We start from the raw sequence: 15,793 nt of genomic DNA, 5'->3' as shown, positions 1-15,793 counted from the left end.
ACACTCTTTAATTTCCTTCCCCAGAGTACTTTAGTTTGCGGTGTAAAGGTCTTCTACTTCCTTCATTAGATTGAGTCCTAAGAATTTCATTTTCCTTAATGCTATTTTTAAAGATATATCTCCCTAATTTTTCCTTCACTGAGCTTGTTTTTGTGTATAGGAAAGCTATTGATTTTTGAGGGTTGACTTTGTATCTTGTTATGCTACTGAATTTGGTTATTAAATCAAGAAGCCACGTTGGTGGAGTTTTGGGATCTTATATGTAGAGTTTCATGCCATTAACATATAGATAATTTCACTTCTTCCTTTCCTATTCTTATTCCTTTTATTTCTCTCTCTTGTCTAATAGCTAATATTTCCAGAACTATATTGAATAGGAGTAGTGGGGCATCTTTGTCTTTTTTCTGACTTCAGAATTAAAGCTTGCTGGTTTTGACCATTTAGTATGGTGTTGGTTGTTGATTTGTTATGGATAGCTCTTATCAAATTGAGATAAAGACCATCTATTCAATTTTCTGTAGGATTTTTTTTTATCATGAATTAGTGTTGGACTTTGATATGTTCTTTGTGGATTTATTTTTTCTTTCTTTTTTGTTTTGCTTGTTTGTTTGTTTGGTACTGGGGTATCAAGCTAGAACCTGACGCATGTTATAAGGAGAACATTCCACCTGTGACCTATGGCCCAGTGCGTTATTTTTTATTTTAAGACAGAGTCTTCCTAAGTCGTCCAGGCTGATTTTCTGCCTTATCCTCCTAAATAGGTAGCATTAAGGGCATGTGCCGCTACACCTGGGCAGAGCATTTTTATTGCATGCAGGAAATTGGTAGATGTAACAAAGGAAGCCTGATCATACACTCTCCTTCCCATGGAGGCCTGTCGGAAAGTTGTCCATCTCTCTAGCATACAACACAAACTTTTGCCTTGAATTTCAGTCTTAGTGACAATTTCTGTGAACTGTGAATTTCTTGAGGACAGGCTCCACATTGTGTGTCTTCAGATTGCCAGTACTTATCAGAACACAGCACTCAAAAAGACATTAACTGGAGCTAGGATGTCACCGAAATCTTTATTTTACCTTGCATGTTAAATCAGTAGAAGTATTTCCATGTATATATCAAAAATCAAGACACTGTCTGAAACACAATCAGACAACTAAAAAAATATTTGAAATCTACTGTCAGAATATTTTGAACAAATGAAAGTCATCCATGTGCTGGTTATGTTATGCATTCCTTCCTTCCTCTCTGTCTCGTCTGAGCAGGTGCTTTAGACCACTGAGCTATCTCACTGGGCCCCAGAATTTATTTTTTATTTTGCTTTATTTCTGCGTGTGTGTGTGTGTGTGTGTGTGTGGCCTTCTCAGCCCACCCTGAGGGCGGGGCTGGCACAGCATGTGGCGCCAGGAAATGAACCATGGTCCCTGTGCTTGCCTAAGCTTGCCTAATCAGGTGCTTGCTTCCTCTCTGTCTTAATCCACTTGTTTATTCACTTATCTGTCCCTTATCAATCCATGTACCCATCTTTTGTCATTCAAAATATACTACTACCTCATAGCTTCAAAAATAGAGGAAAATCATGATGCTTTGGACTTACGAAAATAATTATGACAAGTATGACCTTTTTGCTGTTAGTATAGGATTTTTGTGGTACCTATACTATAATGTATTATTTAAACAAGTGAACATATTTAAAAATCTTTACATAAATTTAAGAAAAAACATAAATCAAATTTTTCTCCTCAAACAAATATCAGAGAAAACAATCTACTTTCTTTATTCTATTTTCTTTTCTTTCTACCACCTGGAAGTCTCTGAGGAAAAGAGAAATGTAAAGCATCACCATTTATAACAAAACTTGGTCTTCAATGTTGTTTCACTGAAATTGATTCAACATCTATTAACACAGATGTTAAAAAGAATCAAACTTCTTCTGTTGTGAAATAAAAAATGAAAAACTTCTTTTCTAAAGAAATGAATAAACCTTTATATTGCATGTTTATTGTGAAATAAATAGAACATTTAATATGAAGTCAAATGCTACAATGCTCATGTGAATTATGATTGTAGATCTTCCATTAAAAATATTTTTAACGCGTCTGCAGTCCGTTGGCGTGCTGTGGGTTTTCTGTTGAGGGCCTGGAACCATGCTCCTCACCGCGGTCCTCCGCCGCGGGCGCATCCCAGGCCGGCAGTGGATCGGGAAGCACCGGCGGCGGCCGCGGTACGTTTCCGAGCAGGCGGCGAAGCAGAACATGATCCGCCGCCTGGAGATAGAGGCGGAGAACCAGTACTGGCTGAGCATGCCGTACATGAGCGCCGAGCAGGAGTATGGCCACGCCGCCGAGCGCAGGGCGCGGGCCTTCGAGGCCATCAAGGCGGCCCGCGCGGCCAAGTTCCCCCCGCACAGGTTCGCCGCGGACCAGCTGGACCATCTCAACGTCACCAGGAAGTGGTCCTGACCCCGAACCTTGCCCTTCGACCGGAGAGACACCTGGCCCAGGAGCTGAAAATCTCAACTTCATAAAATGATATCGGGAGTTTCCTGGAGTCAAAGGACACGAAAGGTATCTTGAAGGTTGCAATAAACCTGATTCCGGGACTTTGGTTTAAGCATGAGTCCTTGATGGAAGCTTTGTCGTGCAGTAGTACTTTACAGAACTAGTTGTCTAAATTTACATAGAAATACAAGTTTTTCCAGCTCAACATACTATTAAAATAGCATTTCCTTCTGAGGTCTGACTCCTGCAGTGGACATTTAAGTGAAATAAAGTTATGTATTGGAATTGAAAAAAAAAATATTTTTAATAAAACAATCCCATAAATTCTCAATATATAATTGAGTAAGTCACTAGCAAATATGTTGTAATGCATACAGAATATTGTTAGAATGATTCCATTGTGTCCTTTCATTAGTTTAATGTGATCATATCATTTTAAAAATATTATTTTGCCTGAGATTTTGGTCTCTATTATTATAATTATTTTTTTATTATGATGATGAATTAAATATTCACCAGAATTCTCTTAAATAACTGAGTAGCTAATTTAAATTTTTCTTTCTTTTCAGGGACTGGGGATCAAACTCGAGACCTTGTGCTTGCCAGGCAGGTGCTACACTGCTAAGCTAAGCCCCCAACACCCAACATTTCAAGGTTGGAAAGAATCCGTGAGAAGCCACTATGTCCATCCCTCTGTGCTTGTTTGTTTTTTCTTTTTGTACTTGGAATTGAACTTAGGATCTCACACCTGCCAGGCAGGTGTCCTGCCACAGAGTTATATCCCTGGCCCCCAAATTTTTCTTTTTCTTTCTTTTTAATTTATATATTTGGCTCAGGGTCTCACTACACAGCCCAGACTCATAGTGATCCTCCTGTTTCCAGCCTCTCTGGTGTTGGGATCACAGACATAGGCCACCATGCCCGGTCTTGGTGCCCAGCTCAGCATGCCGGGGAAGGGCTGGTGTGGCATGTGGTGCTGGGGATCAAAGCCAGTCCCTGCGCTTACCTAAGTAGGCACTTAGTCTGCTGAGCTATCTCGCAGACCCCCAAATTTTTCAATATATCTGCATTCTTTGACCATAGAGATTATGCTCAAGATAATACAGTAAAGTCTACTAACAGGTTTACTATGACTAACGTCATAGCCTGAGAAACAGGCATTATGTTAATGAAAAGTAAACATAAAATCAGAACTGTGCAGCCAGCTATCTGGGTACGTATTCCTGAAACAAGAATAGATTGCATTACTGATTACTGATTCTCCTACCCCTCTTTTCTGCTTTGCTTTTTCCCAAATGGATACACATTTTCTTCCCAATAATAAGATGTGCCTCCTTCTCCAGGATGGAGATTTATTTCCCTAATGGATAAAAAGAAAGAACTCTTTCTTTGCCAGCCAGCCATAATTTATCTTCTCAACTTTATCCTTCAAGTCAGGGACTGACGTAAGAGGGAGTTGGATGGCACTGAATATATTTTGAGAGCTCTAGACATAGATTCCTTTAACTTGAGCCATCAGAGGGACCAGAAACTCCAGTTTCCAGCAGTCTTGGAGGATGTCATTCACCATGATAGCAAAATTCACTGCTCAAACAGTGTTGAGGATAACCTCAGACTTAGGAGCACCAATGAGCAGTTAAAATGTTTAGTGCACAGGAGCTGCCTTAACTCCACTGCTGAGATCTAAATAACAGGCTAGGTTTTTTACTATTAAAGGAAATAATGTAACAGCCAACCATGTTAAATCTCACATCACTTACAAGGTGAGAAATATTCCCATCTAGTTTTGTATAATTTTAGGTCACATATGTTTACTTCTTTTTCAATAGACTTTTTAATTTGCTGCCCAGGCTGAATAATTTTATGTACACTGTATTTTGCATTTTCCTGACAGTTTATCTTGGCATAAAGACAGCCATCTTGCCATTACGAAGTTTCATTAAAAGGTTTTCACTTCCATCAATTTTAGCTTCTTAATTTGATCTTTAACCTGACTTTCATAGGCTTATAGAAACCTAAGCTTTCTGCCATTTACAAAATTTGACTGAACTTCATACCTTTGAAGATGAAGATTTAAATATAAATTCTGGAGCTAGGTATGGTGGTGCATGCCTGTAGTCCCAGTATTTAGGAGGCCGAGGCAGAAGGACTGCTGGGAGTTCAAGGCCAGCCTGAACTGGACAGTGAAAAATAGACATATAAGTAAATAGATAAATTCTGGTGGAAGACCTGCCTCCAGAGGTATGCCCGGGGTATCAACGTTAACACCTCTTCCAGAACCTTCCCATCTATAAAGGTGAAAACAGGATCGGCCCATTAAAATTTCTCAGTAGGAACCTCAAATGCAGTGTCAGTCACAAAATATTCCCTGTGGTCTGATATCAGTTTCTTGCTGTTAGATTCTTCGAAATAAGTCATTTTTTAGTGATTAAACTTCATCGACTTTCTGTGGAGGAATTGGGACCAATGGACAAGGACTCACCGTTTTCAAACTTTATTATTATGAGAGAAGGACACCATAAAAAAACAATGCACAGAGGAGTGTAAACAGTTCAGAGGGGAGAAGAGGGGTCTTAATTCAGATTCAATTCTGTACTAGAAAGCAGCAAGCTTTGAGAAACATCCCTTATAGTGTGCGTGTATGGGGGTGCACCTGCTTATGTTTCTATCTAAATATGAGTTCCTCAAAATTACCAACGTTGCCTCGTCTCCCTGTGTATCTACAGTTTCCAGCAGCACCTTGTGTCAACTGGGTGCTCCATAAATAACTAAATGAACGACATTTTCATTCACTTTTTACATTATTGAAAAATCTTATCTTTAGATCACAATTTAAGAACTGGTACAGCAGTATGTCTAAGAGTTTTAGTTTCTTTGGTTTAAGTACTTTGTGTGTGTGTGTGTGTGTGTGTGTGTGCGCGTGTGTGTGGTACCAGGGATCTAATTTGGGACCTTGTGCATGCCAGGTAGGTGCTTATGCTGCTGAACTATCTCCTCAGCCCTAGTTGATTTGGTTTAAATTGTTCTCTAACATAATGATTAAATCTCACGATTTTATCCCTAGAGATACTAATAAGTACGTTGAGTCCAACTGCCATTTCAGTTTTACACTCAGAAATACATGGGTCTATAAAATACCTTAGAAAGCAGTATGTCCTTACATTGATGTACAAATTTTACACAACAATGAAGCAAAAAGATAATGCCTAGCACTTATATGTAAAGGCTTCTTTTTTAGTATTATTATCAAGCTAAAACACCAGAGAATGCTTTCTTACTACCATTCTCCAATATCTAGCTCTGGCTTTAGTCTATCTCTGGCTTGAAGCATTGTGATTTAAACCAGAGCCAGATAAAAACCAAATAAGTGGGCTATGAATTCCACCCACCCCCAGAATGATCCAGACAGGAAATTCCTATTGCCCATGGCTCAATCTAGCCTTGCTAAGGAAAGAAACATCTGGGTGGAGACATTTTTATTCAAATAAATTCCTAAGGATGATGTTCAGGAGATGTCCTGAACGAGGAAGTATGTCCACCTATCTGGAAAAGATCCAAGTTCTGCGTCACTTATAATGAACCAATGCTCAGTCTTCCATAGATGAAAGAGCTAGCAGCTCCTACCTGTTCTCCCTCCTCTTCAGATCTCCCTATGTAGCTTTGGACGTAACATCCTCCTCTGTGGATTCTTATTCTTTGTAAATGCCACGTTACACGATCTCTTTCTTCAACCCCCTTCTCTGCTGATTATACTTTAATTTGTTATTCAAAAATAATTCAGAACCCAGAAATAAGGAAATATGTTAATTTGTGACTGGCAGGAAATTATCACAGAAAGAAAGGGTAAAATTGAGCCAATATCCTAGTGAATCCCATTTTAGGATTAGTAGGAAAACCAACCAGGAAAAAACAAACAAACAAAACACCCTTATTATCTGAGGAAATAAACAGAGTTAAGAACCTACATACATTCATTCACTCACTTCATGACTTCTGTTGAGAATCTATTACACACTGTCATCTGCTAAGTTCTATGATAAAAGCAGGAATGAGACCTGGCCCTGAAATTGCTCACATTGAACAAGTTATGCTGCTTGTTATGAAACACATGCTTGCAAATATTCTTTGGAAAAGTTGGTTCTAAGTATCGCCAAGTCTGCCTCATACTCAGACGATACGAGGCAAGATACTGGAAGAACTGTTTGGGATGCAGGAGATATGGGAATCCAAGTAGACTCTGATCATTGGCGGAATGCTGTTACCTAAGGTTAGAGAGAGGATATAATTTCGTGTAGAATCCGTCCCAGCCATATTGCCTTGCATTCACCAGGTGGTAGGTATGTATATAGAGTGACTCCACTTTAGGACAGTTTTAGCTGAGGGAATCAAGGAGAAGGAGCAAAAATTATTGGCTTGGAAACAAACAAGCAGAGGTCCATGTCCACACAATTTGGTCGGTCTAGGACCAATAGTAATATTTTTATTGATGTTTCTTGCAAAATGAGTCCAGACTCTATCAAAGAATAATTTGATAGATAAGAGAAAGACAAACAATCCTTGACCTCTGTGCTTGGTGATTAATTCTACTTTAGGTGTTTGTTGCCTGTCCTTTCTAACTAGATTGTAAATTCTATGAGGCCAGAAGTTTGTCTGTCCTGTTTGTTGTCGTTTTGCAAACAACACATAGGATAGTGTCTGCACATAAACAGGTGCTCAGTAAGTAGCTTTATGTGGCTTGAACAACAGTAATAGACTGTGATAAGTGCTGTATTAGCAGTGTGCACTGTGGCAGAATTGCCTGTGCCTTGGAGACTGAGGTAAGTATTCAGAAAAGGTGCCATTTCAGCTTGCAGAGTGAGTTACCACTTCAAGAACTGGCATAGAGAGAGGGATACTCCACAGTAGAACACATCAACAGGGATATTACAAAAACATATATGGCAAATAATTTAAAGTTTAATATTTTGAAAGTTAACACCAGGGCCGAGCTCAGTGGACTCAATGCCTGCCTGGCAAGCACAGGGACCGGATTCCTTTCCTGTCACCACATGCTATGCCGCCCTTCCCCTGGGTGAGCTGAGCCAGCCACCCAGACCAGGAGTGGTGGCACAAGCCTGTAATCCCAGTGCTGGAGAGGCTGAAAACAGGAGGATCAACAGAAGTACGATCTATGTAGTGAGACCCTGTAGACGCTGTACTAAATACACAAAACAAGAAAAAAACGGAAAGTTAATACCATAATCCGTGGGCGGTAAAAGTGTATTTCCTCTTGTTACAATGATGTATTACCTAAATTACCACTGGAGGACTCAAGTTAAATTACTTTTAAAAGATTGCAGATTTTGGCCACATGGAAAAAAGCTGTCGTTTATGAATCTAATGAGAAAGTTCTCCCTGCCCCTACTTGGACTAGCTTTTTCCAAGTCATGAAAGTATGAAGAAACTTGAGAGTCAAAAAGCATGTAAATGGTGGTCAGTGCCCTTAGGGAGGATTTTTGGTTTTATTTTGTTTTGCTCTTCCTGAGACAGGGTCCATCTAGTTCAGGCTAGCCTTGAACACTGTGTAGTCAAAGCTGGGCCTCAACTCATGGTGATCTTCCTGCCTTAGCCTCCCAAGTGCTGGGATTACAGGCATACACCACCACGCCAGGCCAGCTAATGCTTTTATAATGGTAAAAACACAGCAACATTATGGCTTTGAAGTTACTTAACATGAAAGGGCAACACAATAAAGGCTCACTATTTAGGTATTATTACTAACTCAACCTTTCATAAAAACAATAGTGGAGGTGGAACCACAGAAGCTTGAATTCAACGAACACCTACTATGTGACAGGTGCATGCTACCAGGACTGCTCTTGGTTACAACTGGTACAAAGTACCTTCCTTCTTGAGGAGACGCAGGTGCAGGAGGGCTAAATAACCTGAAATCAATGTCAACTTCAGACCCTGACCTCTTTCCTCAACCCTATACTGCCTCTAATGTAGGAAGCTTTTTTGGTTAGCTATGAAGACATTCTTCATCATACAAGAAATCCACCACGAAGACAGTCACAGGCCTCGCAGTCAGTCCCCAACCTTCACTCCAAGAACAGCAGGGCAACTCGGGGCCAGTCTCTTGCTTGCTCTGAAAGGACAGCAAAGGCTGCCCAAAAGCGCCTCAGACGGACCCCAGCATCTGTAATTCATCCCATTATAATTAACCCAGGTTGAGGTACTCTTTCGGCAGCACTGGTTGAGTCGCAGGTATGGACCTGGGAGGGTTGACAAGGTCCCTCCGTGACACCTAATTAAACAGCTGGCTCTTTGACAACTGGACCCGAGCAGCCCAGGGGCCAGGAGAGGAAGAGACTGCCTGGCAGGTCTCTGGGCCCAGGAAAGAGGCAAGGGTGGGGTGGCTAGGCTGGGGGTGTTGCTCTTGGTAGATGAGATGGCAAGGTTGAAGCTGAACTAAATGCAAACTCCAGACTTTGGGGAAATTTTCTGGGGAGGGCCCCGACTCTAAAGGCACCCCACCATCTCCCAGACGGGCGCCCCCGAGGGCGGGGTTGGGGTCAACCTGGCGCAGTTAACCAGGCCCCCCCAGCCAGCTCCCTGCCACGGCCCACCGCGGCCAGGTCCGCAGATTTAACCCTTTCCCTGCGGAACCTTGCGGGCTTGGAGCCTCGCTCGCTCTCCCCGCCCCCACCCCCGCACCGCGCCCGCGCCCGCACCCGCGCCCGCGCCTGGGGCCGCTGGACTGGGCATGCGCAGTCGCCGCCGCCGCGCTCCCCGGGAAACCTCCGCGCGCCTGCCTGTCCGCTCCCCGTCGCCTCCGCGCAGCCAGCCGCCCAGGGTGCACCCCAGCAGCTGCCCGGCGGGACGCAGATTCCCGGAGGACCCACCTCGCCGACCGCCGCCGCCCAGCGCGTGGCCCGAGCGTGCGCGGAACCGGGATGGAGACCGCGCTGCTGCGAGTCCAGAGCTGCTGACCCGCGCCACCCGCGCCGCCCGCGCCAGGTGAGGGCGACCCCGGGGAGCCAAGCGGCGAGGCCGATGCCCGGGGGAGGGGGAAGGGGGCGGCGGGGACGTGGGCGCGCGCTGCGCTGTCAGGGTGCTGCAGAGGCGCGAGGGGCTGGGGCCGAGGGCGGCGCGGGGGCAAGTGCGCTTCACCTGGGCGCCCGGGCTCTGGGGTCCCGGCCACGCCGCCCTCCCCGACGTGAGCTCCCGGGAAGCTACAGGTCGGCGCGGGGAGCTGGTGCAGCGCGGCCTGGGACCAGGGCGCCTGGCGACTGGAGAACGCCGTGCGGGAAGGGATTCCGAGCCGAGGCCAGCGCAGGTGCGGGTGCAGGTGCGGGGCCAGGGCTGCCTGGCTGGCGCACGGGGACGGGTCAGGTCCCAAAAGACCTTCCCTGCGGTCCCCAGCGCGGTGCGGCGTCCGAATTGGGGGCCGCCGCGCTTCCACGCCGGAGGGGCGGGCTGGGGAGTGAGGCTGGCGCCTCCTGCAGCTGCTGGGACGCTGCGAACTTGGAGGGAGAGTGGGGAGCGACGACCGCGCTGGCCAGAGCAGAACCGTGGCGGGTGGTGGGCTGAGCAGTTCGTCCAAGTGGCTTTTACCCCCTCAACTGTGGGCGTTAGCTTCTACGCACAGTGTTTCTGCTCAGCCTCTTAAGTGGCGAGTCCGGTAACACACCTTATGAATATTTCAGAAACGACCTCAAAGACTCCCTTGCTTCGGATCAAGTTTAGTGAATGTGTTTGTCAGCCTTATCTACTCTACACAAGTAGGTGGAAGCACCAACCCCGGTCTTGAGCTTTCCAAATTTCACCCTTTCCTCCACCAATAGGAAAAAGACATTGCTAACCCCACTGAGCATTCAGCTGGTACCATAAATTGACTGTCATTTTGAGAGACCGATTTTTGGGCAGGCATCCAGGCATTGTTCTGCATCTCTGCAGTATATGCGTGTTGTGTCGGTCACTTGACAAGCATTCTAGTGCTGCCAATATGCTGGAAAGCAGGTAGTGTCCTTACATTTGGATAAATGTCTTAAACAATTCGCTTCTTATGGTGACATGTAGTTATAACAGCCTTAGTCATTTTTTCCCTCGAAGTTCTCTCTGAGGTCAGTCTAGTTGAAATGTTTGCAAATGCAAATGCTTGTATCCCGGTCCATTGGGAGGTATTTTTCTCTCCTTAATGTCTTTCATTAGAATAAGAAATGAACGCCTTCTCTGCAAGACATGGGGGAGGAAGAGCCCAATATTGTAGGAAACTTTTAGGATTGGAACAGGCTCAGGCATCTGTCCTTCCACTTTGGTTCGTAATTCCCATGGCTCCACCACTGTTAATCTGTAAATGGGCGCACACGCAGGAGTCAGCACTCTGACAGGATACCCCTTTTCAGAGGTCTGCCTCCTCCCCTTTTGGTGAGACAGGTGTGGAATCTAAGAGATCTGTGAAGAATTCATTTGTTGACCAAAATTTCAAGCCTGCCCTCACAGGAGGATGGAGGAAGCAACTCTTTTCTCTTGCCAGCCTGTGCATAGTTGAAGCTGAAGAGCCTTAGTGTACCCGTGTTTCACGTTTGGGGAAGGCTCCTCCAACAAAGACCTACTGCAGTTACATCATAGGCTCCTCCTCCGCATGCCAGGCTGTTTCTCCCAGTCTGTTAGTGAGGAGACTGCATATTGCCGTGCTTGGGGGATGAAGAAAAGAATACCAAATGGGAGATTGACTTCTTTTCCTTAGTGGGTCTTGTCCATTTAATTGAAAATGGGAAAGTTTCAGAAATTGTTAATTATTATGTAAAGCCAAGACTTAATTCAACCATGTTAATAACTCTGGCGAATATCAGCTTTTCCAGTGATTTGGAGCCAAGATCTCAGTACCCTTTGTACTAAAATTATTGATGGATGGTAGTAGGAAGGAAGTCTGTGAAATTAGCAAAGTGAAAATGTTACATAATGAAGAGCATTTCCTGAAGCATGTTACTGAGCTGCTCAGAAATAAACCTTGCTGCACTAGCAGGCATAAGCTCTGGCTAATTGAGAAATTTGCAGAGCTCAGATACAAACCTCCAGGTGCTGTAGGGAAGCTCCCCTGAAGCCTCTGAAGATTGTTTTTTTAAAGTCACTACTAGAGTTGCCAGATTTAGCATATAAAGATGCAGCTGCCCAGTTAAATCTGAATGTCAGATAAATAATGAACATTGTTTTTAATTTAAATATGTCCCACACAATATTTGAGACATATTTTGCTAACATATTTTTTACTAGTTGATCTGAAATTCAGTTAAGACTGAGCTGCTTGTGTGTGTGTGTGTGTGTGTGTGTGTGTGTTTCTTGGCAGTCCTAGTTAATGGAAATGTTTCATCTCTCCTTTTTGGGTCACTTGTGAGTTGAAAACAAAGTGGATCAGAAATCATATGCCATTCTGCAGACAATCTGGGGCAAGCTCAGTTGGGTTTAAGCTGTTCAAAATAAAGCATGCTTAAAAGTGAGTAGCTTCAATTCAGTCCGTATTAGCTGAATACTTTTGCTTGCTGGGCTTTGTGGGAGGTACCAAGATGAGAAGGGGTGTGTGTGTGTGTGTGTTACAGCATAAGTTCTAAATGTATTACACCAGAGTATGAGCTGGGAGGGGAGTGCAGGGGATCCTGTGAGGGCAGAGGAGAAGCCCTGACTCTGCTGGACAGTTCCTGTGGGCTTGAGGTGCCCAGAAATTCCCCTGGGCTGAACTCCAATAAGATGTGGGAACTTACCCCTGCGAGAAAGGAATAAAGAAAGCCTCAGGTTTCTAGGTAAAGGAGGGCACCAGGAAGTTGAAGATATTTTACCTGAAGGCCCCATAAGACAGCGTGGCACGCTGAGAATGACAGAAGTGAGAGAGGGAATCTAGAAGAGAGATTCTAAATAGCTGATAGGAAGGGAAGAGGAGGATCAAAGGGACAAGCATGGGGACTGGCAAATGGTACTGGGATGATGGCATATTGTTTGCTTTTTGAAACGCAATTGATTCCTTTTAACCAATACCCTGAGTGCCCTCAGTATTCCACCACCGCTGTAGTTACCTGGGATAAAAAATAATCACACACAATATCTATCTATCTATCTATCTATCTATCTATCTATAATTTTAAAGTTTGGTTACTTTTAGATAAATAAAAGTAGATATCTAAATGTGATGTTTGAGATGCTGATCAACGTTCAGCTGTTTCTGGCACAAATTCCTCAAATAAAGATATTTTGGCTTTTGGCAAATCGGTTGCTCTAAGTAGGAAACGACTTTAAATTGCTATGATCTTCTGATTTGGCTGAGCTATCTTTAAGGAAGCAGATTCTGATGAGGGAAAGAATGCACGTTTTGCATAAAAGGAGCTCTGTGAAAATGGCCATATGCTTGTAGTATCAGAAAGTACCTAGAATGCTCTCAGCGCCTTTAGCTGCAAAGCACTACCGCACCATGTACATTTGTGTCAGTAAAGACCCAGCAAATACTGTCGCTGTTGATCAGCAGGGAAGCTGAAGATCAGCCCAATGCTGTCAGTACAGAGAACACTGCAAAACTCCAACAGCCGCTAATAGAATATCATCCTAGATTGAGTGCTGTCAACAAACCTAGATATCTTAGGGACCATCTTTCAGAAGTGCGTCTTATGTTTGAATAGTCACCTGTGTAGTTCAATTTCCATTTCAGATTTGACAGTTCCTCATATTGTAGGACTTATCTCATGCAAAAATATATAATGAAGTAGTTTATTAGTCTCTCTTTTAACTAGTTATCCTTTAAAGCAGTTCTATTTTTAAATATTTATATTATTCTTCAGAGCAATAGTTCTGCCAAACATGTCTTGCTTAATAATTTTGATAGTTTATGAGAAAGAAGTGATCAAGAATATATTGAAGTTGCTAAAACCTCAAGGTGATGAGATCTTAGGTTTTATTGTCAGTAAGGTTTCATATCAACATGGTTTATTTTTTTCTTATCTTTCATCTGTTTGGTACGAGGTCTCACTCTGAAGCTCAGACTCATAGTGATCCTCCTGTTTCAGCCTCCCCAGTGCTGAGATTACAGACATGTACCACCATACCCGGTTTTGGTGGCCGGCATGGCCTCTGGTACTGGGAATCGAACCTGGGTCTTTGAGCTTGCCAGGCAGGTGCATAGACCGCCAAGCTATCTCTCCAGCCCAGCATGGCTTGATAAAGACATGGCTTACTGTGGTGATGTTGAACAGCTAATGCGGACTGTTGCGCAGAGAGAACCTCAAATTAATCTCTGTGCTCAATTCACATTGTAAGTCCTTAGTAAATACTCTGAATTTAAATATTATGAGGACATTATTGTTCTTGCATACTAAGAATCTGTACTTTTCTAGCTCACTTAAACTAACCATAGACAAGGCATATCATATTTTATATTCATTTCCATACTATAAAACAGGAGACATGTATGCTAAAAAAATTATGACATTATGCCAACCTCAATCTCTATGTGTATAAAATAAATCTAAAACATTGCTACAGTTCTAAGAAATGACTAGCTTTATTCTCAATACAATTAGACAAGTCATAAAAGTTGTGTGTTTCATATATAATTGAAATAATTTATAGGTTCATCTTTTTTGCATTTTTGGTGCAAAGCATGGTGATTGTTATAAACGCCTAAGGAGAGCTCATGAAACTGCTTCCAAACATCAGGCTTGAACAAGCTCATGGCTGCACAAAGTTCTTTCCATAGTTTTTAAACATAGTTTCCATTTTAATTGTTGAGATTAGCACTTGATTAATTAAAATGCTTAGCATAAGAATTTATTTCAGCTACTATAACCCTCCTTTCTATTTTTCTTTGTTCTAGTAGGTGGTGAAAAGCTGCCATATGTTTGAAGGTTTCATTCATGACAAAATAATTTGTCCCATAGCTGTGTCATGAGTTTTTTTTTCAACAAACATCATCAATGACATAAACTCTGTCCTCTAAGTCTCTTTTACTTCACCAGTTGATATTATAAATATTTAAAGTGTTAGTGTCTAGAATTAATTATCCAACTACATTGTATCCTTTTTCCCTTAAAAAAGGTGCAAGAAGATTCTACCCTTCAGAATTTGAAGGCCGGATTTTCAAAGAGTTTGTATGCTAGTAGACGATTTAAATTTTAATTTCACAGTATTTGGCCTGAGAATCTGCTTGAATTAGCAAAGAATCTAAGTAATTGTTTGTCGGACATTTAATTATCTTTTAAAATGAATATTTATCAAAATGTTTTAATTGAAATGCATATTATGTAGGCATTAGTCATAATTTTAAAAGCCTTTCTTAATATATGTAACATAGACTCTTTGCCTCATATTCTGCCTCGTGTATAAGGTGTATACAGCGGCATGTGAAACTGGTGAATGAACAGCAAGACTTACAAAACAGATGGATTGAGTTACGCAGGCTTTGCTTAAAAGCTCTGCAGTGTGCCAACTATTTCTCTCATTATTCCCTTACACATTAACAATAGAGCCAGACCCAGAAGGTTTACACATACACAATTCCTCTGAGACAGGTAGTAACCAGGCAGTGTTGTGTTGTGTTGTGTTGTGTTGTGTTGTGTTGTGTTGTGTTGCTGTGGGTGGAACCCAAGGATTTCTCACTGAGCTACATCCCCAGCCCTTTTACTTTTATTTTCAGGCAGGGTCTCTAAGTTGCGCAGCTGCCTACATTGAGCCTGGACTTGGAGTCCTCCTGCCTTAGCCTCATTCCCATGCCCAGCCTAACCAGGTTCTTGATTAACTTTTGCAGGTGAGATGCAGAGATGAGATCTGGGGTACATGTGGAAGCCAATGCAGGATGTAATTTCTGAGTGGGTGTGGTATACACACCTTAGTTATCCAGTATTCAGGACGCTGAGGTAGTACTGAGAGTCCAAAGCCAATCTAGACACAGTGATACAGTGATAACCTATCTTAAAACAAAGTTAAAGAAAAAGTAGGAAGGTGATTTTTCTTACCCTGTTTTAGACTTCCTTACATGGACCACAATTTTTTTAAAATGTATTCAGTACAGTGTCTCACAACACAGCTCAGACTCATAGTGAGCCTCCTGTTTTCAGCCATCCATCATGCCCAGGCTTAGTGGCCAGCTCAGCGCACCCTGGAGGCGGGCCAGCGTGGCACACAGTACCAGGGATGGAACCCCAGTCCCTGCACTTGCCTAAGCAGATGCTTAGTTGGCTGAGCTATCTTTTTTTTTTTAATAAAGTTTTATCTTTTTTTTTCTATTTGCTAGTATCTTTATTTTTACTTATTTTATGTGCTTGTAGATCTTA

General features: G+C 42.8%; 2 protein-coding genes across 4 annotated transcripts in view; both read left to right on the top strand.

The window, feature by feature from the left end:
- The first annotated feature begins 2,097 nt into the window (after positions 1-2,097).
- On the top strand, positions 2,098-2,564 carry LOC101581855 (ribosomal protein 63, mitochondrial-like). The gene has a single exon (XM_004626129.2). It carries the CDS (start codon positions 2,145-2,147, stop codon positions 2,457-2,459), a length of 315 nt encoding a protein of 104 aa, XP_004626186.1. The 5' UTR covers positions 2,098-2,144; the 3' UTR covers positions 2,460-2,564.
- Positions 2,565-9,280: 6,716 nt separating this feature from the next.
- Elmod1 (ELMO domain containing 1) overlaps positions 9,281-15,793 on the top strand; it is a 73,790-nt gene continuing 67,277 nt past the window's right edge. For all 3 annotated transcript variants that reach the window (XM_004626128.2, XM_023709598.1, XM_023709597.1), the window contains exon 1: positions 9,281-9,497. The gene's annotated coding sequence lies outside the window, so the exon portion shown is untranslated. The remainder of the gene's footprint in view (positions 9,498-15,793) is intronic.

The sequence above is a fragment of the Octodon degus genome, unplaced genomic scaffold (genome assembly GCF_000260255.1).
Source record: "Octodon degus isolate 3935 unplaced genomic scaffold, OctDeg1.0 scaffold00012, whole genome shotgun sequence".
NCBI classification, from domain to species: Eukaryota; Metazoa; Chordata; class Mammalia; order Rodentia; family Octodontidae; genus Octodon; species Octodon degus.
This window is presented reverse-complemented; position numbering and strand designations above follow the sequence as displayed.